Below are 23,478 nucleotides of genomic sequence, written 5' to 3' on the forward strand. Positions count from 1 at the left end.
TGTGTACACATTGTCTCTGTGTGTGTCCCTGTGTATAGGTGTGTACACATTGTCCCTTTGTGTGTCCCTGTGTATAGGTGTGTACACATTGTCTGTGTGTGTCCCTGTGTATAGGTGTGTACACATTGTCTCTGTGTGTGTCCCTGTGTATAGGTGTGTACACATTGTCCCTGTGTGTGTCCCTGTGTATAGGTGTATACACATTGTATATGTGTGTGTCTCTGTGTATAGGTGTGTACACATTGTATATGTGTGTGTCTCTGTGTATAGGTGTGTACACATTGTCCCTGTGTGTGTCCCTGTGTATAGGTGTGTACACATTGTCTCTGTGTGTGACCCTGTGTATAGGTGTGTACACATTGTCTGTGTGTGTCCCCAGGTGGCGCTCCCGTTCTCTGGTGTTGAGGAAATTCGGGCGGGGTTTAATCTGGTCTTTAAAGTTTTTTTCTCCATCTGACTGGCTGTTCAGTGTTACAAAGCTCCCTGGCTGAGCAGCTGTTCCCTTCAGTCTCTCTCTCTGTCTGTCTCTCAGCAGCTGCTGGTATTCCGAGCACAGCAATGGGAACCGGGCACACTGCGCTACTTGCTGCCCTCTGCATCGCCGCCGCCCTGGGTAAGTGGCTGAGATTCCTCTCGGGATAGAGGAGGGTATTCCAGGAATTAGCGTTGAAAGACCCGGCGGTAAGGAAAGGAATTTAGGGGGGTGGGTAAGTGTTGCTGGTCCCCACACGTAGCTGAAGGGTAACTGACAGGTATTCATCCCCAGGAGTGAAGAACGGGAATTCCTGGATTCGTCAGTATCCTGGGGACAGGTGAGCGGTTCCCGGCGGCTGTCAAGGGATCCTCAACTTCGCCTGACCACTGACTGACTGACTAGGAGCAATGTCATGAGTAGCCAGAGTGGTATAATCCCATTAAAATAAACAGTTGTGTTTTTAAAAAAACAGGTAAGATTGTTTAAAAGGCTGAGGGGTACTTTTAATGTCAAGAGACACATCAATTGAAAGGTGCATATTTTCAAATTAAATTAAATAAGCCTGAGGCCACTGTTGTTCCTGTACATAATGACTACAGGGCACAATTTTGAAATTTGCACAGGACATAAAATTTGGAAGTGTAAACAAGTGAGGAAAGTGTAACGGACTTCAAGCAGATGGTGTGGGCAGACACATGGTAGACACAGAAAAGTGAACTTGGCATATTTTGTGGGGAAGAATGAGGAGAGACAATACAAGCTAAATGGTTCAATTTTAAAGAGGGTGAAAGAACAGAGAGACCTGAGGCATTGCGGGGGGAGGAGAGGAGGGACAGGGAAGCACCACAGGACATTTTCACAGAGCAGTTAGTAAAGCATATGGTATCCTGGACTTTAAATTAGAGGCATAAAGTATCAATGCCAGAAAATTATGCTAAACCTAGTATAAAACACTAGTTTTGGCCTGAGCTGGAGTATTGTGTTGAATTCTGGACACCACATTTTAGGAAGGATGTGAAGGCTTTGGAGTGGGTGCAGAAGAGATTTACGAGAATGGTTCCAGGGGTGAGGGATTTATGGTTATGTGGCTAGACTGGAGAAGCTGGGGTTGTCCTTGTTCGAACAGGAGAATGCCTAGGGGAGATTTGATAGAGGTGTTTAAAGTCATTAAGGGTTTAAAAAGAGAGAAACTGTCTCCACTGAAGGGACAATAACCAACAGCACAGATGTAAGGGGATTGCTAAAAGAAGCAGAGAAGACACAGGGTGATACATTTTTATGCAGTGAGTGCTTAGGATTTGGATGACTGCCTGATGCGATAATGGATACAGGTTCAATAGTAACCTTGAAAAGGGATTTAGATTAATATTTGAAGGAGAAATTAATTACAGGGATGTGGGGAAAGAATGAGCAAGTGGGACTAACTGGATTGCTCGTTGAAAGAATTGGCAAAGACTCAATGGGCTGAATGGCCTCTATGTGCCATGTTATCCTAAGTTTGTAGGGTTCTATAATTGCAAATCTGTAGAGAACACGTAGGTTGGGCCTGGGAGATGGGGGTCAGGGAGGTGGTGGGGAGCGCGTGGAGAGATGGGTGATTTCCTCTACTGTAAGATTGAGGAGAGGTGGCCACCTAGATGTAATTCCACCTTCGTTGAATTACAATGTATGAATTCTAGCTCATTTTAACCGAGCAACATCAACTGAAGAAAGAGAACAAAACAAATAACAGTTTTAAAATATAATTTTTAGATCTCACGCTTGCATTTGTGCTGTTTTTAACTGTAAACTACACACAGAAGGGCAGCTATTTCCTCCTCAACACAACTTGTTTCCAAATGTATCTGAAATGTTTAAATCCCTTTCTCGGGATAACCTTCCTGTTCCAGCTAATCTTTGTTGAAATGCTTGCAAAAGTGAAATTTGTAACAAATGTGGAATTATGTTTGTATGGAGACTATTGGAACCTTGGATAAGGTGTAAGATTGCAATCACAACAATAAAGAGGCAACTGAAGCATTCATTACAAGAGTGAAATTCGGCTGCCTGTATCCTATCACTAAGCACCATTTACCCTCAACAGGCCCTCACTGACCTGTATGGGTTCTTGGTCCCTAAAGCTTAGATTTAAAATGATTATTATTGTGTTTAAATGACTTTACATCTCCCTCTTAACTTCATCCAGCCTCTTCCACCCCACCCCAAACCCAACCTCTCCATTCTTCTGACTCCTGTGCTCTTCCTTTGCTGCACCAAAGACGGCGGTGTCTTCAGCTGTCCCATGCTCTAGAATTGCCTCACTAAATTTATGCTTCTTCACTAACCCCTTCCCCCTATATTTTATTCATGAAACTTGTAAGGGCATGCCACAGTGCTATCTAAACGTTGGAATTCACATAGTGCAATACAGGTCAATTAAGAGCAGTACCCCCACCTCCTTTCAAATCTACCTTTTGTCCACCCATCTTAATATCAATGTCTTTTTTTTTAATTACACTCCTTTGTCACTGGGCCAAAATCCTGGAACTCCCTCCCTCACAGCACTGTGGGTGTTCTTGCACCACAGGGACTGCAACACTTCAAGAAGGCAGCTCAATACCACCTTCTCGAGGGCAATTAGGGATGGGCAATAAATGCTGGCCTTGCCAGCGATGCTGGCGTCCAATGAATGAATTCATAAATTTTTGAAAGTACCTTTGGAATTTCTGTTATGTTGAAGTTGCTAATTGTTTGATGAGAATGATACAGAAACTTTGAAGGTCAGAACCACAGCCAACGTTTGCATCCTTTAGCCTCACTCCCTGCTATCTGCTCTTGGTAATAATTGTTGCCGTGTGCATATTATCCAGTTCAGGTCACATTTCTGCACGTAAGCATCAACTGTTAGTGCATCCTGTGGCTGACACATGATGGTGAAGGATTGAAGTATCAGTAATTGTGACCTCATCACCGTTGGTATCTGCCTGTGTCTAGGCAGGTTGAAATGATTTCCTGCCTTTTCCACAGTCCTCAACACGATGTGGAAACCTGTCCAGGCGCATTGCTTAATTCACCGCCTCGTGTTTTTTTTTAACGGGTACTCTCGCCTTTAACCATTAAAACCCAGCAGCTGTGGCGGGGAGCTTTTGAACTGTTCAATGTGCTGAATTTTTTTGTTTCAAAAATATATTTTATTCATTGAAACTTGTAAGGGCATGCCCACAGTGCTATCTAAATGTTGCAATTCACATAGTGCAATACAGGTCAATTAGGTTAAATAGTCTAGGGTGCCTCACTCCACTTACAGTGCAGATTACGTTTACATAGCATGAAACATTTCCTGAGGGGTTTTACACAGGACCCAGTCCTGGTGTACTATGGTGGGAGGGCCCCAAAACATGGCCCTTCCCCACTGAGCCTTTGCGGTGGCTGCTCCAAGCTTTAGTGTGTTCCCTCAGCACGTCTCGGTGCTAGCTGGAAAGTTCTGGCAATCGGTCTTCTCAGGGAACCATCTGACTGGATCCACCATCACATTTTTTTCCCTTAGGGCCTCAAAGATGTTACATGTGTAACTACTGCCCAAAGTTCTGCACAAACTTTTCCACAAGGGGCAGGTGGTGCGGCTCAGTATAACTGAGTGGAGCATTCTGCAGCAACATGGTTAGACCCATCCTTCACAACACGGGGGACAGCTAGCACCTCAGGTAGTGACGCTTGGTGTTTGCATACCAAGGGTCTAGACACAGCTTGATGCAGCCACACAGAAAGGTGGCCATCAAGATGCGAGCAACATTTGGGTACATTTTTCCCCTCTCTTTCTGGAGATTTGCGTATTGTGTCCCTGCAGATATGGTCCACTTTGATCTCCAGATTAAATGGCTCGGGAGTAGGGCATGGACCAGAACTGTGCCACGTAGAGCAACACTGAGAACATCTCACACCTGATAACCAGGTTTTTACCTGCAATGGAAAGGGAGAGTCACTCCCACATGCCCAGTTTCTGACAAAGTGCTCCTTCCAGTTTTTGCTACATGCCCCTGCCCCTCCGCACCATATCCCTAGTGCCTCTGGTAGTCTGGTCCGATGGTGAAGGGAACAAAGGATTGGTCAGCCCAGTTCCCAAAGAACATGACTTCACTCTTGCCACAATTTACTTTGGCTTCCAAGGCTAGTTCGAACTGGTCACAGATACTCATCAGTCTGCACACCGACAGCGAATCCAACCAGAAGATGGTGATGTCATCCTTGTACAGGGATGCTTTGACCTGAGTGCCTCCGCTGCCTGGGATTGTCACTCCATTTTATGCCCGTATCCTTCCTGATAGACTCAGCACATGAACAGGACAGGGAAGAGAGGATAGCCCTGCTCAACTCCAGATTTGATTGGAAAACTTTCCACTGATTGAAACTGAGCTACTGGTGTTTGTGTAGAGCAGTTGGATCCAACTGCAGATTCCCTCCCTAAGCCCCATTTTTGGAGAGCACATCCATCATGTAGGTGCGTGATATTCTGTCAAAGACCTTCTCCTGGTCCAAGCTGATGAGATGGGTGTCTACCCCCTTGTTCTGCATGTAGGCAATTGTATCCCTGAATAGCACGTGAGGTTATCTGAGGTCTTTCTGCCACGTATAGCACAGGTCTGATCAAGGTGGATCAGAAACTACAGAGCAGACTTTACCCAGTTGGTGATGATCTTGGACAGAATTTTATAATCCACATTAAGGAGTGATTAAGTGTCACCAATTTATGATTCCAGTCTCTTCCCCTCTGCTTGTAGATGAGGGTGATGATGCCTTTCCTCGTGCATTCTGACACGTTGCTGGCCAGAACCATACTCTCGTACGCTTCCAGCAGATCTGGGTCAATCCAGTCCCCTAGAGTCAAATACAACTCGACTCCTGGGAAAAAGCGAACATAGTAGAATTGAATTCTATATTAAGTTTGACAATGACATACTCCAGTCCCAAACAAGAATCTTCTACTTAAACAAAGCCTATATAGATATGAGGGGAGGGCTGACTAAGGTTGATTGAGTAACTAGAATAAAAGTTGTGGTGATAAATAAACATTTGGAGAAACAATTCAAAATGTTCAACAAAAATACATTCCATTAAAAAACAAAAATTCAGCAAGAATGTTCCATCCATGACTTCCTCAGGAGGTTAAGGGTAGTGGTGGATTAAAAGAAGAGGCTTATAATATTGCAAAAAGTATTAGTAAGCCTGGGGAGTGAGTGTGTTTTAGAAGCCAACAAAGCACCACCAAAAAGTTGATAAAAAGGGAAAAGATAAAATATGACAGTCAACTATCACAGGAATATAAAATAGATTTTAAGAACTTTTACAAGCATGTAAAAAGGAGAGTAGTTAAAGTTAATGTCAGAGTGTTAGAGGAAGAAATGGGACAAATTATCATGAGGAAGGAGGAAATGGCAGAGAAATTGAACAAATATTTTATGCCTGTCTTCATAGTAGAAGACACCAGTTACATACCAGAACTAAATATACCGAGGGGCTAATAAGAGTGAGGGCCTTGAGGTAATTAATATAAGCAGAGAAAGAGGATTGGATGAACTTAAGAGACAAAAATCAGACAAATTCCCAGAATCTGATGGTCTACAGCCTAGGGTTCAAAAGAGATAGTTGTAGAGATGGTGGGCGCAATGGGTATGATTTTTCAAAGTTCCTTCGATTCTAAAATGTTTTCAGTAGATTGGAAGTTAGCAAATATAACTATTCAAGAAAGGAGGAAGAGGGAATACAGGGAATTGCAGGCTAGTTAGCCTGACATCACTTGTCTGGAAAATGCTGTCACCTGTTATTAAGGAAGCTTTAACAATGCACTTAGGAAATCAAAGTATGATCAGACAAGTAGGGTGCACAGTTTTGGTCTCCATATATAAAAAAAGATATACTTGCCTTGGAGGCAATACAGTGAAGGTTTACGAGATTGTTTCCTTCTATGAGAGGATCCCATGATGTGAGGTTGAGTAAATTGGGCCTGTACTGTCTGGTGTTAGAAGAATAAAAGGTGATCTCATTGAAACACACAAGATTCTGAGGGGGTTTGGCGAGGTAGAGACTGAGAGGTTGTTTTCCCCTGGCTGCGGAATCTACAACATGGGGGCACAGTCTCAGGGTAAGGAGCCAATCATTTAGGACTGAGATGAGGAGAAATTTGTTCACTCAAAGGGTTGTGAATCTTTGGAATTCTCCACCTCAGAGAGTTCTGGAAGCTCCAACGTTGAATATATTTAATGATGGGATAGACAGATTTTTGGTGCCTTAGGGAATTAAGGGATATGGGGAGAAGGCGAGAAAATGGAGTTAAGGCCTGTGATCAGCCATGATCATATAGAATGGTGGAGCAGGCTCAATGGGCCATGTGGTCTTCTCCTGTTCCTATTTCTTATGTCCTACTGGAGATAACCTGGGTTCTTCCCCTCACTCAACACTGTCAATGTCAGCCCAGGAAAACAGTATCCCTTCAGGTCAGGGCTTGTACCTCAGCATGGATATAATGAAACAGATTGAGCAGATCACAGGAATGAAGAAACAGATCCCAGTACTGGAAACAGCGTAACTGACTGTTTGGTTGGGACTTTAGAGCATTCTTTTTTTTTTAAAAGTGGGTTTAAAGATGGCATCCATTAAAATGTAGAGTGTACGAAAGACTGTGTGATATGTTTCAACTTTGAGGTACCTTCCTAAGGTCAAGGTCAACCTGCAGTTCTAGCAGGAGTGTGGAATACCAAACCTCAGCACCTAAAGGCAATGGTCACAATGGTGGTCCCAGGGCCGTTAATCTGGTGAGTAGGAAACAATTCCCGTTTGCCTGGCCGGGGTATTCTGCTGCAGCAAGGCAGCTTCACCATCTTCAAGGTTAAGGAGGTGGTGGGAAGCCATCACCTTGTAACTCTCTTCCGCATGAGGGTTTCCAATCTCCAGTCTCCAAGAACTCGCTTTGGAATCTTCTCCCAAACTGGTGTTTTCTCTCAGATGCCTTCCACAAGGGTTCATCTCCATCATTTTGAACTCTCCTTGTGATGTTCTTCTACCCTGGGTCATCACATGTATTCAAGCTGTCTTCCACCCACTCTCTCTTACCAACTCAGCCATCAACAGTACCCCACTGTGTCACATGCCCATAGCAAAGAGTTACAGACCTTCAGCTGTCTCTTTGGACCTCCTGACTTCTTCTCACAAGCCATTCTCACTTTAAATCTGCCTCATACAGCGTTTGTCTCTTTAAGCATAAAGCTCGGAGCTTTCCTCTGCCCCTCACTCTTAACTTCACTTAACAGGAGCTTTTCCAGGTTCCTGTCCTTCCTTTGACTAGAAGGTCTTCTTGGGATCATTCCTGTTCCACTCACCTGGATTTAGGGACTTCCTCCTTTAGCTTGGGACTTGCTATCTATTCCTTTGCTCCGGTCTCTCTCTGGCAGCTACTTTCAACCAATGTTGGTTTGGAACTGGCTATCTGAGCCTTCGAGGTTGCTTCTGCTTGGCAGCTGCTCCTAACAGAACTCAACACTGCTGTTTCTTTAGTTTTTTGTGTGTGGGGGGTTGGAGCCTGCCTCTCTGGGCCCCTGTTGCTAGGCAACAGCACAGTTTTTTTTCCTACTCTTGTGTTTGCTTAACTTCTCTTAAAGTTGTAGAACTCATGAGAAATGTAGGCACCTTTTAAAATGAAGCTAAAACTCAACTTGACCTTTTTTTAACGCACACATACAGAAATACAAATCTAACTTAAACTTTAAAGCTAATCTCATTCCTAACACCCACAGATACAAATATAACTTAAACTATCCCTATTTGCTAATAATGTTATTTAGATGGACTTCCAGAAGGCGATTGATAAATTAGCTAAGCAGCAGGACACAGAGTAGGGATAATGAGCAGGTATTTTAATTGGCAGGATGTGACAAGTGGTGTTCCACGAGGATCGTGTTGTGGCCTCAACTATTCGTTGTATTTATTAATGGATTAAATGGAATGTCCCATATCCGAATTTGCGAATGACACAATGATAGATGCCACTGTAAGTGGTGTAGATGGAAACATTAATCTATCAATATTTGTTTGTAATTTTAAATGAATGGGAAAAACTGTTGCAAATGGATTTCAGTGTAGGGAAATATGATGTCCTCTACTTTGGACCTGAAAAGGATCAAACAGGGCACTTTCTAAATGGCAACAAACTACAAGCAGTGGAGACCCAAAGACCAGATGTACAGGAACACGTACAGAACAAAGAACAAGTTCAGGAAATAATCTCAAAGGCAAATGGAATGATGGCCTTTACATCTCGAGGATTAAAATAAAAGCGGGTAGAGGTCCTGCTTCAGCTACGCAAAGGCCTAGTTAGACCACACCGGGAGTTATTATGAGCTGTTCTGGGCACCGCACCTTAGGAAGGGTAGATTGGCCTTGGAGTGAGTGAGTGCAGCAGTGATTTACCAGAATGATACCTGGATTCAAAGAGTTAAATTATGAGGTGAGATTTAAAAGAAAAAATAGGCTTCTATTCCCTGGAATTTAAAGGTTCAAGGTTAATTTGCTCAAAGTTATCAAGATGTTAAGGGGAAAAGCTAGGGTAGATTCTGAGGCCGGGATTTTCTGGCCCCACCGAAAGCCAATGGGCTTTTGGGTGACCCGCCACCTCTCCACACATAGATATAAGAAACAGGAGCAGGAGTAGGCCACTCGGCCCCTCGAGCCTGCTCCGCCATTCGATAAGGTCATGGCTGATCTGATTGTGGTGTAATGGTTGATGCCCTGCCACCTGGGGGAATCTAGCAATGGAGGTGAAACCCAATGCCCTCTTCACTACCAGACTTTGTCTGTTGTTAGTGAATGTGCTGTCCAGCTCTGGCAAAGAGGGCATCTGCAACCTGCGAGATGCTGTGTTGTGTAGCTATTTGCAAGGTGCCACCAATGTCCACCAAACTGATCCTTGGAAGGAGCCAGAAATGAAGAAGTTCAAGGCCACAATGACTTTGGCCACTGGCAGGGCGTGGTGATCATTGGTGCAAGGTGTGAGGTCTTCGGTGATGAGGGCACACATCTCTGTGACTATCTTCCTGAAAAGTCAGAGCCTCCTGTGACACTGGTTGTCGATCATCTTCAGTTCTGTCTTTGGAGGGTATTCCCTCTGCGTCCTCCTTGCCCCTCTTTCCTCTCCCTTGCCCTCCTGATGCCCAGGGTTCTGCCTTTCCTGCAGATGGTCTTGCCCTCATAACCACTGGGCCCAAAACCTGACGGTGGTGCCTCCATTGCTGGCTGGAGCCTTCCTTCAGGGCTGGCAGCTTTGCCCCCTGCTTGTCTTCCCCCATGATGTCAGGGTGCTGACTCTCCCTGCCTCCTGCGCAGTGCCAAGGGCACCCCCTTACCACATTCCCAGTCCCCCTTTGCCCACTGACCCTCTAATATGGCTGGGATAATGCCCTGGGACACTCATGACTGACTCCCCACTCTTTGGCCGGAATTTAATGCCCTCCCCCTAGGTGTGTGTGGAGGTGGGGGGGGAGCATTTGACCAGGTGGCAGGTAGGGATTATTGCCAGTGGCGGGATTGGCACCTTGAAATTGTCAAGACGCCTGATGCCAGTATTTTGGCCCCCCCACCCCTACCTCTGTTCCTGTCTTTGGGGGCCCCGAAAATCCACCTCAAGTGCCTGACCCATGCAGAAATCCATCCCCATGTTCAAGAGTCTTCAAATCAAATATAGTGACTTTTCTGCAGCTGTAGAGTTTGTTTGATATAGAGTGTGCACTCTTTAGCTGCAGGGGCACACCCCACTTCTTAATATCAAAGTCTTAGCTGAGGAAGAGCCAAGGGTTAAGGTCACCCGACCCACCCTTCAAGGGAACTGTTGGAGCTTAAACAGAAAATTGCTGACACCATACCAGGACTGCCCATGGGTAAGCTTCTGCTTGTCTAGGCAAGAGCATCCAACTGCCGCCAGGGCATTGACTTAAGGGTTGCCAATCCTCCAGGATTTGCCTGGAGTCTCCAGAAATTGAAGATCAATCTCTAGGACACTGCTGTGGAGAAAAATCATTGGGACATTAGAAAAGCTTTTTTTTCCCCATTTTTTTGAACATTTCTATTTACCAGATATAAAAATATTGAAAATGGGGCTGAGGAAAGGCTGTTTCGCTGACAGTCAAGCATCATCCAATTGGAAAATGAGTCTTTTTGTTTTACAATTGGCGTAGGAAGGCAGTACATCATGAGGTTGGAAGTGTTGGCTGACTAATGGCTGGAGCATGAGGGGAATGACGTGACAAAACCTCCAGGAATACATTTAATCACAGTTGGCAACCCTGATTGACTTTCATGGTAATGTTGAGCCAAGGGCGGGGTAGATTCTAAGCGACTGACCTGCACCTCTATTCCCATCAGTAAAGCAGGTAGCCTGATCAATCAGTAAAAGTGCTGTGGAATACTGCAGGCCCACCTGGGACAGGTATTGGAATACTAAATATGACAAGGAGAGACATTGGGGGAGAGCAGGAGCTACTCCACCTTTTCTGGGTGATGTTGGGTTGGGTCAATATTCTTGTGCCATTCAGGCTAGTTGGTGATATAGCAGGCCCCCTACCCCCTCGTAAAACCTTGTCCTGTTATCTGTTGGGATTGGGCAGGATGTGAGTTAGTCTTGCCATTGAGAAAGTGAACCAAAGGGTGGAATTTTACCGTCCTGCTGAAGTCAATGGACTTCAAACGGCTCGCCGCATTTTATGGTCCCGCCCCCGCCGCACCAGGGCTGTAAAATTCCACCCAAAAAAATTTTAAACAGGGCTTTACTTCCAAGCAGGAACTTCCCTAAGCCTACTAGCAATCATGGGGTTAAACAAGCAATGATCACTCTGGAGTAAAGAATGATAACAGGTACATGCTTCAGAAAGCATATGTGAGTGGGCAGGGAGATAGAGAAGAGGATGTATAAGTACCTGGAGCTTGGGGGATGTAGTGACTTGTCAACTCTGTATCCTTCAGGTGTTAGAAAAGAGAAAAATGCAAAATAGGAGCTCAGTTCCTCATTAATGTCTTCAAATTTCTGCCAAATGCCAAGACAATGCTCCTGTGTATTTCAGTTTAATGCAAAATGGATGATCTTGTGGACTGGACAAGCTGCAAAATCATATTTACTGTCTTATGATTTTGCAGAAATGATTTTTGCGATGAGGCAGAATGTGAAAAATGGTGTTTTGCAAAATGTTATAATTGAGAAACCTGCTGAGAGCAAACAGCTTGACTGCCAAGGCTGAGAGGGCAAGTATAGATCAGAAAAATACTGCGGATGCTGGAAATCTGAAATAAAAACGGAAAACGCTGGAAAGGCTCAGCAGGTCTGGCAGTGTCCGCGGAGAGAGAAACAGAGTTAACGTTTCGAGTCCGTATGACTCCTCCTCAGAGATTTCTACTTCTCTTAGTTCTCAAGAAGAGTCATACAGACTTGAAATGTTAACACTGTTTGTCTCTCCACAGACACTGCCAGACCTGCTGAGTTTTTTTTTCTAGCAATTTCTGTTTTATTTCGGATCACTGTGGTTAGGCAATGTTAAACTTTAATCTTTTTTTGAACACTCAGCAATCTACAAAACATGAGTGAAGCTTGTGAATTTAAATGTAAGTTACAGAGAATTCCTTCCTCCTTCCTGTTTATCTAGCTTCCCTTTATGCATCTATGCAAGTCGCTTCAACCACTCCAGACTCTAGCCAAAGAAGTTGCTCCTGAGTTCTTTATTGGGTTTATTGGTGACTATCTTACATTTATGGTCCCTCATTCTGGTCTCCCCTACGAGCAGAAGCATTTTCTTGCTAACAAACCCTTGCTACATCTTTAAAACCTCTATTAGATAACCCATCATCCCTTTCTTTTCTAGAGAAAAGGGCCCCAGGGTTCAGTCTTTCCTGGTAGTTATAATCCTTGTAATTTTTTTTTGCACTTGCTCCAGCACCTACAACCTTTTCTATAATCTGGAGACCAGATCTATGCACGGTATTCCAAGTTTGAGGCACTCAGTGAGAAATACAGCAAGAGATAAGCTTCTATTATGTTCTCTGCAGAGACCGTTAACTTTTTAAAAATAAATTCAAACACCCAGTGATTAACGGAAAGAACCACACCATGAGATCTCACATTTTTAACCAAAAGCAAACTTTGCTGTACATATATTTAAAAAATTAAACAAAGCAAGCACTATTAACTTAACACTATAGTTTGTCAAGGCTTACATGTATAAATCCAGTTTCCATTTCTCTTCCTAATTCCATCCAAGAGGTTCTTTATGTGTTCCAAGATCTTGGAGGCTTATTCTCTTTTCCTTCCGGAGTCAAACCAATTATGCCACAGCTCTCCAGAATTCACTTTGATTTCTCCTCAGTGTTCCAGCTAATCTCCCAAGGTATGAGATTTCATGGAGATCCTTCCATTAGCTTTTATCTAAGTGACCCTCCAACTTTTCTTTAAAATCCCACAACTGTGGACTTCTCAGCTCAAGCTTGGGCCTCTCTGCATTTGTGCTTAGTGATTTAACAATCAGGAACACCCTTGGTTCCTAATGGCCTCTATGCTCCTTGCCCGGTTTTATATGGACAGAGACTGCTTTACAGCCCCTGGCTGACTCTTTCTCTCTCACTCTTTGCCTGTTCCCAAGCTGAACTGCTTGTTTTCAGTGAAAAAAAATACACAGGAGAAAAAGCAACATTAAAGGGTACCTCCCCTTTCTAGCCTATCTTTATAGTCTATTGGGATGTTCCCAAACAGAAATGTAAATCAATTATCTTTTACCTTTGAAACAACCCTTTGATTCTGTGACGTACATGAAGTTTAAATCTTCAATGACGTTAATCCCCCTTTTTCTAGACTTGCTGATTCCAAAGGTGCTCTTAGCTTCTTTGATCTGGGAACTGCTGAATAATCCAAATCCCTATTGAAATAACTGTAGACCTCATGTTGTTACCAAAAGCTAAAAGACGGGCCATCCATTGTTTAGGTTTTCTCACTTCTAAGCCTGACCTTATTAAATAAACACAGGTTACCCTGCAGCTGGCAGATGTGACCGGCCAGTTCCCTAGATGTTATGTTCTTTCTATCGAGTCGCTTTGTTCAGCAAACACAGTTGCACACCTATCTATTGATGAGCGAGTTGGTATTCAAGATGATGTAGACGAAGAGACCATTGTAAAATGAAGCACATGCTGTTTATTCACATAAGTAACCGAGCACTAACACATGTGCTTCTCAAACCAAAACCCATTCTAACACTTCTGAATAACAATATAGCCTGCACTACACAGCAATTGGGTAATACAATCACGTGGTCAACCTGCTTACATTCTCTTCAAGGTGTATTGCACCTCAGATTACCTCATCCTTCCCCCTTTACTGGAAGGTACAAATTACAATCTTTACAATATATCAACTATTTACATAAACCAACTATTTACATTTTGTTTATGTAAAAATGTTTACAAATTCAGTCTCTCTGGAAGTTTCTTCATATGTGTCGAACGTCTTAGTTCTATGACTCTGGATGGTTTATCCGAGGCCCACTCTCAGAAGTCATCTGCCTACTAGGCTCTCCAGTAGGAACCTGTAAGTTTGTTTCTTCAGCTATCTCAGGCTCAACAGATCCTACAGGCACTTCCAAACCAAAGAAAGTTCCTTTCACATGTATAGATTCCAACGCGAATGCTTTCACCTTCTTCTGGGCCCAGTCACATGCGTTCCTGCTGCTCCTCCCCACCAAGTTCAACAACATGAAGGTCAACTGTCAGGAAGGTTCTCCAAAATCAGGATGTTGGGCAAAGCTAAATTCAATATGGTATGATCAGCTTCCCATTGTGTAAAAAAAAAAAAAATTTGAGGCCTTGTTAGTAATTCTGCTTTTTCTTCCTATGTGCCTTCTTTTGCTGAGTTTTCTTTAATCGCGGCTTCTTTTCAATTTCCCCATTGGCCAGATTAGGCTCAGGTACGAGCTCGACTTGAGTGAACTCGGTGGTTGAGTCTTCCAGCATTTCCTCATCTGCCAGCTCCTTGAAAACTCAGGAGTCTCTATTATTAAAGCTTCTTGGTTTCCAGTAGCTGATTCTTCAGCTCTTCCATTTAAAAAAAAATATCTGTTAGTTGTTTCCTGGAGAATTAAGCATTGTTGTGTTTTCTTGGCTAATTTATTCTTCACCACGGCCAGAGATATACTGAATTCTTTCTGTTCTTCCTCATACCTTTTTAGTGGTACAAATTGGGATCTGAAGGAATCTTGCAATATGTGAAAGTCCTTCAGCAGGTTTTCTTTTTCTTTTTGGAGGTTACTGACTTCAACTTGAACTCCGTCCTGAAGCATCACCTCTGAGTTCCTTTTGTTGAGTCTTTACATGCTCCTTTTTCCAAACAGTAACACTTGCTACTTCTGATTGCGATCTCAATAGTGTCTCAAGACTAATCTGTCTTAACCAGTTTCCTGCAAGGAGACTCGGTCCTCTGCCTGCTATCACTATTAGGGGTAGGCTGATTTCCATACAGTACTGGAACCTCCTACGCGTATGTCTTCAGCAGTATACATCTTTAATTTAGCATCTGAATTTTCCAGATTTAATAGGTGGTCACCTCCATTCAGATATTTGAACGTATGTTCTGTTATAACTGTCGTGGATGCCCCTCTATCCACCTCCATTCGGGTGGGTTTCTTGTTGACTTTCACTGTCACATAGATTGGCTCTGTTTTACCCATTTTCAAGTTGTATAGTGAGTCAATATATGATTCTGTTTCTTCTGGTTCCTCTATTATGTTGATTTCATGATTTCTACCTTTTTTGCTTAAAGTTTTGTCTTAACCTGTCTTTACAATGTCGCATAATGCGTCCATTACGATGGCAGAAGAAACATTCAATTCTTTTAAATTGTTGTTCGTTTGCAAGCTGTCTGGTTCCATTTCGGCCGCTATTATTGTAGGTTTTCTCTGTTAACCGACTGCTTTTTGCAGGCCTGTTAATGGTGGTTGTTTCCCGCCTTTCCACGGAGCCCTGCGCTTCCACACCATTTCTAACCGGTGCTTCCCTCCCAACGTGAAGAACGGGGTCATTTTGTGCTCCCCTGATTGCTTCTGAATTCCTGACCGCGTCTCCATTGCGAGCACCAACTCCAGCACCTTGCTGAAGTCTAAATTCGTTTCTGACAACAGCCGTTTTTGAATGGCATACTAATCGGTCTCATAACATATCATTAATCAACGCCCCAAACTCTCAATGCCCTGCCAATTGTTTTAAGGCTGCCACATAGCAAGCGATTGTCTGTCCAGGGGTGCGACACCTCGAATTAAATTTAAAACGCTGCGTTGTTACCAAGGGTTTCGGTTGAAAGTGGCTTTTCACAAGATTTACCAACTCATTAAAGCTTTTGGAATCTGGAGCGTTAGGTGCCGTTAGGCTACGAATTAGGCCGTATGTTTTACTGCCACACATCAATAAGAGGATCGCTCACCTCTTCTCCTCCCCTGATATGTCGTTGGCCAAAAAAAACAAGAAAAAGCCATGGCATTTAACGTAGTCATCGGTGGACTGATCAAATGATTTGATACAGCCAAACTGTGGCATACTAGAGGGAGATAATGTTGAAGACTATGATGAAGGCTGTACTTGCAATCACCTGCAAGATACGGCTGATTTGCTTCTGTTTAATTCCTGCGGCTGTCCTTGGTGTCGTCGATTGGTCTCATTTTGCCTCGTCGTCAGTTGTTATGTTCCTTCTATCGGGTCGCTTTGTTCAGTGAACACGGTCGCACACCGATCTACTGATGAGAGCATTGGTAATTAAGATGATGTAGACAAAGAGACTATTATAAAATGAAGTATGTGCTGTTTATTCATATAAGTAACTGAGCACTAACACATGTGCTTCTCGAATCAAAACCCATTCTACTGCTACTGATTAACAAAGTAGCCTGCGCTACACAGCAATTGGGTGATACAATCACATGGTCAATCTGCTTATATTCTCTTAAAGGAGTATTGCACCTCAGATCACCACACTAGGCATGCGCAGTCTTCAGCAACGCTGGTTGTCGGTCATCTGCAGGAATGAAAGGCAGCATCTGTAGACCCTGGGTCTAGCTAGGTGCCGACCAATGGCGGCTCACTGTCGCTCTTCAGCAGCACGCTTGGGAGTCGCAGCTACTCCTCCTTCCTGAGGGTGCTGCTCTTCCCTCTGCGCAGCAAGGTGCCTCCATCACTCTCTTCTCCATTGTCTTCACTCGAGGCACACAGCTAGTTCACCTGATTCCATGCTCCTGATGTACTTCTGCAGGATGAAAGAGAGAGACGTGTGGATTAACTTGGTATGCTAAGAACCTGTCTTGGTTAAGTCTGAATGCCCCTTAATGCACCCTAGAGAGTGCTGGCCACCACTTGGATGGTCAGACATTAGTGTGCTGCATGGCTGTCCAAAACCCCATCCACTCCACCTGACCAATTGGCAGCAGCTTTGCCCACTGGACTGCATGCTGTGCTCTCAGCTCAGGCACAGGCATTCTCCTAACCTACACTGCAAGGCTGCACTGTTAGCTTGAACCATGGGGGAGACTGGTCCAAACCGGGGTGATGACATTGCAAGGGGCTGTGAGCACCTCCACCAGTGACTGCTCCATGGCCAGTTTTAGCAAGGGGATTGTACAATGTGCCCAGTCGTCCAACTGTTCTGCAGTCCACTACACGCTTATTAGTTTGCAGTCTGTGCCTGAGGGGTGAAAAAGCTCTGGAGCACTTTGTGGTACTTTCATACCTCTGTGTTGCCTGAGTGGGCAGATAAGCTAAAGGCCCGACTACAAGCATGGCTTGTCAATGTGGCTCCGTCTGAACAGTCTTGGCTGCAAAGGAATTGTCACTTCATTCAAGGTTTCCCTAATGCGTGGCCACTTCATTCCCCCACCCTCCATGTGCTTGTGCACTACCTTCAACTGCAGGGCAACCCTTGCCCCCCAACCCCCAAGTCACCTCAATGGCAGGACAGCCCTTGCCACCCACCCCTCCTGCCCAGCCAATCCATCTCAACCTAGAAGTCGAGTGCTGCACAGATAATGAATGGAATTGGCAAAGTTGATCCAGGAAGCTTGTTCCACTTCAAGGTAGAATCCAAAGGGTGACAATTAAAAATGAGGGTGATGAGAGGAAGAAAGGGAGTCAGGCAAAACTCTTTTTCATAAAGGCAGTAGGAACAAATGACCAAGACAATCCATTGGAGAGAGCAGCATAAATGGTTATAAGAGCCAACAGAATGTGTTCGGGGAGTTGGAAAAGATTAAGATGAGGTAGGAAGCCAATAAGGTGGGATTAATATTCGTCAAGAAGGGACATGCCGAATGAATAATAAAATGGAAACTAGTAGCAGGAGTAGGCTATTCGGCCCTTCGAGCCTGCACTGCCATTCAATATGATCATGGCAGATCCTCTATCTCATCACCATATTCCCACTTTCTCTCCATGCCCTTTGATGCCCCTAATATCCAAAAGATTATCAATTTCTTTCTTGGATATACTCAGTGACCCAGCCTCCACAGCCTCCTGTGGTAAAGAATTCCACAGGTTGACCACGCTCTGAGTGAAGAAATCTTTCCCCATCTCAGTCCTAAATGGCCTGCCCTGTATCCTGAGACTGTGGCCCCTGGTTCTAGACTCCCCAACCAGGGGAAACATCCTCCCTACATCCACTCTGTCTAGCCCTGTTAGAATTTTATATATTTCAATCATATCCCCTCTCATTCTCCTAAACTCTAGTGAATACTGGCCCAATCGAACCAATCTCTCCTCATACATCAGTCCTGCCATCCCCGGTTTCAGCCTAGTGAACCTTCGCTGCACTCCCTCTATGGCAAGTAAATCCTTTCTTTGGTAGGGAGACCAAAACTGCACGCAATACTCCAGGTGTGGCCTCACCAAGGCCTTGTATAACTGCAGTAAGACATCCCCTATTTCTAAACTCAAATCTTCTTGCAATGAAGGCCAACATATCATTTGCCTTCCTATTTGCTTGCTATTTATTTTCATTGACTGGTGTACAAGGACACCTAGATCCCTTTGTACATCCACATTTCCCAATATATCACCATTTAAATAATACTCTGCCTTTCTGTTTTTCACACTGAAGTGTATAACTTCACATTTATCCACGTTATGCTGCATCTGCTATGTGTTTATCCACACACACAACTTGTCTAAATCGCCCTGAAGCCTCCTTGTATCCTCTTCACAACTCTCAACCCTGCCCAGTTTTGTGTCATCAGCAAACTTGGAAATATTGTGTTTGGTTCCCTCATCCAAGTCATTCATATGTAATAGGATCCAATATTTGTTTTGTCTTCACCATCCCTTGGTCACCATTTAATTTGTTTCCATGGTTACAGCAGCATGGGATGTGCATGATAGAAGCTAACCTCAGTATATAAATAGGCCATGAAGGGAAATACCCAGGCTGGGATTTTCCATTCCGCCCTCCCCCGCAGCGGACGCAGTGAGCCATTCAAATCTCCATTGACTTTGGCAGGACCAAAAGATCCCACTGGTGGGAGGGACAGGAAAATCCCCCAGTGCCAAACTCGCCAGTCTCATGCTGGTTGGATCTATACCAGTTTCCATCCAGGGTTTTCCCAGTTGATACTTGATATTTCAGGCCTTGTTTGGGAGTTGGGTACCTTTTTATTTCTTAAAATATGATCAAAATGAGGAATTTATATATGTATGTTTGCAGTTTGTTGAAAATTTCTTTTGTTTTTTCTCAGGTAATAAGTGTCAATTGCGAGGAGCAGCAACATGTGCAGAGTGTCTGCAAATAGATCCATCCTGTGCCTGGTGCTCACAAAAGGTAAGAGGGATGAACTGCATCACCATCGCCAACTATCAGCATCCTTCGGGTTACCATTGACCAGAAAGTTAATTGGACTAGCCACATAAATACTGTGGCTACAAGAGCAGGTCAGAGGCCAGGAATCCGGTGGCGAGTAACTCACTTCCTGACTCCCCAAAGCCTGTCCATCATCTTCAAGGCACAAGGAGTGTGATGGAATACTCTCCATTTGCCTGGATGAGTGCAGTTCCAATAACACTCAAGAAGTTTGACACTATCCAGGACAAAACAACCTGCTTGATTGGCACCCCTTCCACAAACTCCCTCACTCCCTACACCACCAACGCACAGTGGCAGCAGTGTGTACCATCTACAAGATGCACTGCAGCAACTCACCAAGGCTCCTTAGCACCTTCCAAACCCATGACCTCTATCACCTAGAAGGACAAGGGCAGCAGATGCATGGGAACACCGCCACCTGGAAGTTCTCCTCCAAGCCACTCACCATCCTGACTTGGAAATATATCACCATTCCTTCGCTGTCACTGAGTCAAAATCCTAGGACTCCCTCCCTAACAGCACTGTGGGTGTACCTACACCACATGGACTGCAGTGGTTCAAGAAGGCAGCTCACCACCACCTTCTCGAGGACCATTAGGGATGGGCAACAAACGCTGGCTTGGCCAGCAATGCTCACATCTCATGAAAGTGTGAAAAAAATGGAAGTGATGCTATTTTTAGATTTTAGTAGCCCTGCGTTGTTTCATTCTTAATTGGGTTGGGTGGTCCACTGTCACTGAAGACATTAAAAATCATTGTCCTACTAAATGCACCTGATTAATTCATTGTCAGAATGTTCAAGTGAATGACTGCCCTACACCCTGTAAAAGTCAGCAAACACTCGGATTTATTAGGTTGATCTTAGACTCATGTGGTGTGTTGATATACTGAATTCCTTCAAACAAGCACTGAATGTTTCTGACTGGGGAAGAGATCGCCTCACACAAGAGTTGATAGTTTGTAACATTGATCAGGGGCATGTCGGGGGAGGGGGTGTCTCCTGAACTAGTTTTGATTATCGAAAGAGGTTAGAGAGGAATTTTCTAGATTGCCTTCCCGCTAACTGGCCTGAGATTTTGTCTACTTTCCCACCTCTCTCACAGCTTCAAAAGGTCATAAAATCATTAAGACAGAGAAGGAAGGCCATTGAGTCAATGCCGACTCATTGTAGAGCAATCCAATCAGTCTCACTCCGCTGTTCTTTCCCTGTAACCCTGCAGCTTCAGTTCGCTCAAGTGTCCATCAAATATTTCCTTTTGAAATCATTGATCACCTGTGCTTCCACCACCTCATAGAGAGCGAGTTCCAGGTCGTTGCCACTCACTGCGTGAAAAAATATTAACTGACACCTTTGTGCTGCAGTGGAATCTGAGCCATTGACCATCAGGCGCTGCATCATGGCTGAACCATTGGCCAACCTGCCAGCATGGCATGTGGACATGATCAGGGAGCAAGGAGGAATCCAGCTCTTATTTGGCAGAAGGCTTTACACAGAGATTGGAGCCCATTCTTTCTAGCCTGGAAGTGGTGGCTGGCAAGTGGGGAGTCTACATGTCATGACGCACAAGACATCATATCTGTACATGACAGGCTTCATATGGGCTAATAGGCATTTTCCTGCTTGTCATTTTCTGTAATCTCATAATTGCATGACTGGTCTCATTTGCTGGGAGGTCCATTCTTCAGAACATACCCAGGGATTTGTATAGAAAGTGAGAAAATGGCCAACAAGTGGCCAAAGTTGTTTAGTGTGGATAAAGGCACATTGATGAGATTTCGGAAAGTTGAATAAGCAACGGGAAGGTAATGCTCATCTGCAAAACACTGCACAGGAGCAGAGTCCGGGGATACCAGTGGAATAGCCAATGGAACCACTGACAGTAGCGAAGAGAGCATCAACCCCAGGGATGTGACACGGAGTTTGTACAGACTCTTGTTAATCCGGCCCATCAAGAATACTTTGTATTATTCCAGTCACCTTGGGATGGGGATGGTGCAGAGCAACTGTGCTGTGAGGGGAGCTAGAGAAACTAGGATTGTTCACAGATGGAAAGAGAATATTCAGTTGATCTCACTGCAAACTAGTCAAATTTGCATATGATATGGGATCCTGCAACTAATGAGTTGAGGAGGGCCCTGTAATTAGAATCATGGTCGATTTAGTTTAATATTGAAACAGTAAGATCAGAATGTTCAGGGTATTTTCTTGGCTCAGCATTGTGAAAAACCTTATTTCAGAATTAAATTCATTGCCTTTTCAAGCAGCTTATCTCAAGTTGCCAATAAACCAGACCATTATGGCCCTGCATTAATTGTATATCTTAGTGTGATGCAAGGACAATGTTTAACGCCTTGAGCCACCTAAAAGAGGTATTAACGATGACTGATAAATTGCCTCAGATTATTTTAATTACTGGACAGCAGAGGATTTCACAGGCTGGAATGATTTCCAAAAGCTACATTCACTTTTGGTATTTTGCCTCTTTAAATAGCCTGAACACTCACTCCCTCCAGCACACGTACATTGGATTTGCATTGTGTACTATCTGCAGGGCTCAGTGCATCAGCACAACAAGGTACCCTCACCAGAGCTCCCAAATGTGTAACCTCCATCACGTGGAAGGACAAAGGCAGCAGGTGCATGGGAAGACCAGCACCTCCCCAAGTTTCTGTCTGAATTATACACCATCCTAATTTGGAGACAGTTTCTCGAAGTTGCAATTAAAGACTGCTCCCCTCATTTACTCACAGAAGACAACGTGTCAGACATTACTTAAAATATCTTATCTTCGTGTTCAGTTTTCTTTAGGCTGATGATTCAGCTGTATTTTCTGAAACAATACAAACATCAGTTTAACCACATTTGTCTTTCCCGGACCTCAGTTTCCTGTGTTCCAAACCATTATTTGCTGTATGTTGGCAGTGCAGAGCTAACCACTTTGTGCAGCTTCTAGTGCCAGTCTACCCATAAACTGGGCACATGCTGCATGCTCCGGGTCAAAAACTGCCCATGGAAATTTAACTCTGTGGCAAGTAACATTTGTACCACACAAAATGTCAGACAATAACCATCTCCAACAAGAGACTGCCAAGCCACTTCTCCTTGATATTCAATGGCATTAGCATCACCAAATCCTATGCCATTAACCTTCCTGGGGAGGGCCACATACCTAACTCGATCAGTCACACAAATGCTGTGACATGGGAGTGCGTCAGAGGATGTGTAATCCACAGTGAAAGATTCATTTCCTGACTTCCCAAAGCCTCTCCACACTCAGCATCACACAAGTCAGGAGTGTGATGGAATACTTTCCACTTGCCTGGAGGAGGGCAACTCCAACGACACTCAAGAAGCTCAAACCATCTAGGGGAAAGCAGCCCATTTGATTGGCCCTTCACCCATGATCCTGAAACATCCCTTCACTCCACCAGCAGTGCATCATGGCTGCTACGTGCACTTTTAAAGGATGCACACCCAGCGGAAAATTTAAGGGGCATTTTGGCATGGAGGCAGGCCTGTGGGGGTGGATGGAATGGGTTGTTGCTGAAGCAGTGAGTGTGGGCAGGTGCCACCAAAGCTTTTTGGGCTGCCAGAGAGAGCGAGAGAGAGAGTAGTGCACATGTACGTGCCACATGTGTGTGGAGCTCAAATGTTGGAAATACACGAAAAATGGCGTCCTGACCTCGGACAACCCTGGACACGGGACAATCCCATAAAATACTGGATGGTTGACCACCGCGTGCGCTGCATCAACTCAACAAGGCATCCTCGACAACTGCCCCCAAATGTGTTGGGCCAGACATTCATTTGCTGGTGGGGTCAAGTACGAGCGTGGTCATGAAGGCAACACTAGATCCCACCCCCTCCAGAAAGCAATGCAATTTCTTTTGATGGGAGGGTGGTGACTGGAACCTGCCATGATACCAAGTAAGTCCCTGTTGAGCTAGTTGTGGAACTGTTAAAAGGCCTCACTGGGCCAGTTTTGGATTTTAATTCAGCAGGCACAGGGAACATGCAGTGTCTGGGACACATCAGGGTAAATCGGGCATGCACCCAGCAGGAAGCTAACCAGAGCTGATGGAGGCACTGGTTAACTTAGTTAGAATATGGACAATC

The 23,478-nt window shown here is 44.4% G+C and overlaps 1 protein-coding gene across 1 annotated transcript in view; it reads left to right on the forward strand.

Annotated features, from left to right (window-relative positions):
• The first annotated feature begins 467 nt into the window (after positions 1-467).
• The window catches only part of LOC144668068 (integrin beta-3-like), a 90,705-nt gene continuing 67,694 nt past the window's right edge, over positions 468-23,478 (forward strand). Inside the window, exons 1-2 of the mRNA XM_078529834.1 lie at positions 468-613; positions 19,237-19,319. Coding sequence (XP_078385960.1) covers positions 559-613; positions 19,237-19,319 — 138 coding nt within the window. The 5' untranslated portion in view covers positions 468-558. The remainder of the gene's footprint in view (positions 614-19,236; positions 19,320-23,478) is intronic.

The sequence above is a fragment of the Cetorhinus maximus genome, chromosome 25 (genome assembly GCF_964194155.1).
Source record: "Cetorhinus maximus chromosome 25, sCetMax3.hap1.1, whole genome shotgun sequence".
Lineage (NCBI taxonomy): Eukaryota > Metazoa > Chordata > Chondrichthyes > Lamniformes > Cetorhinidae > Cetorhinus > Cetorhinus maximus.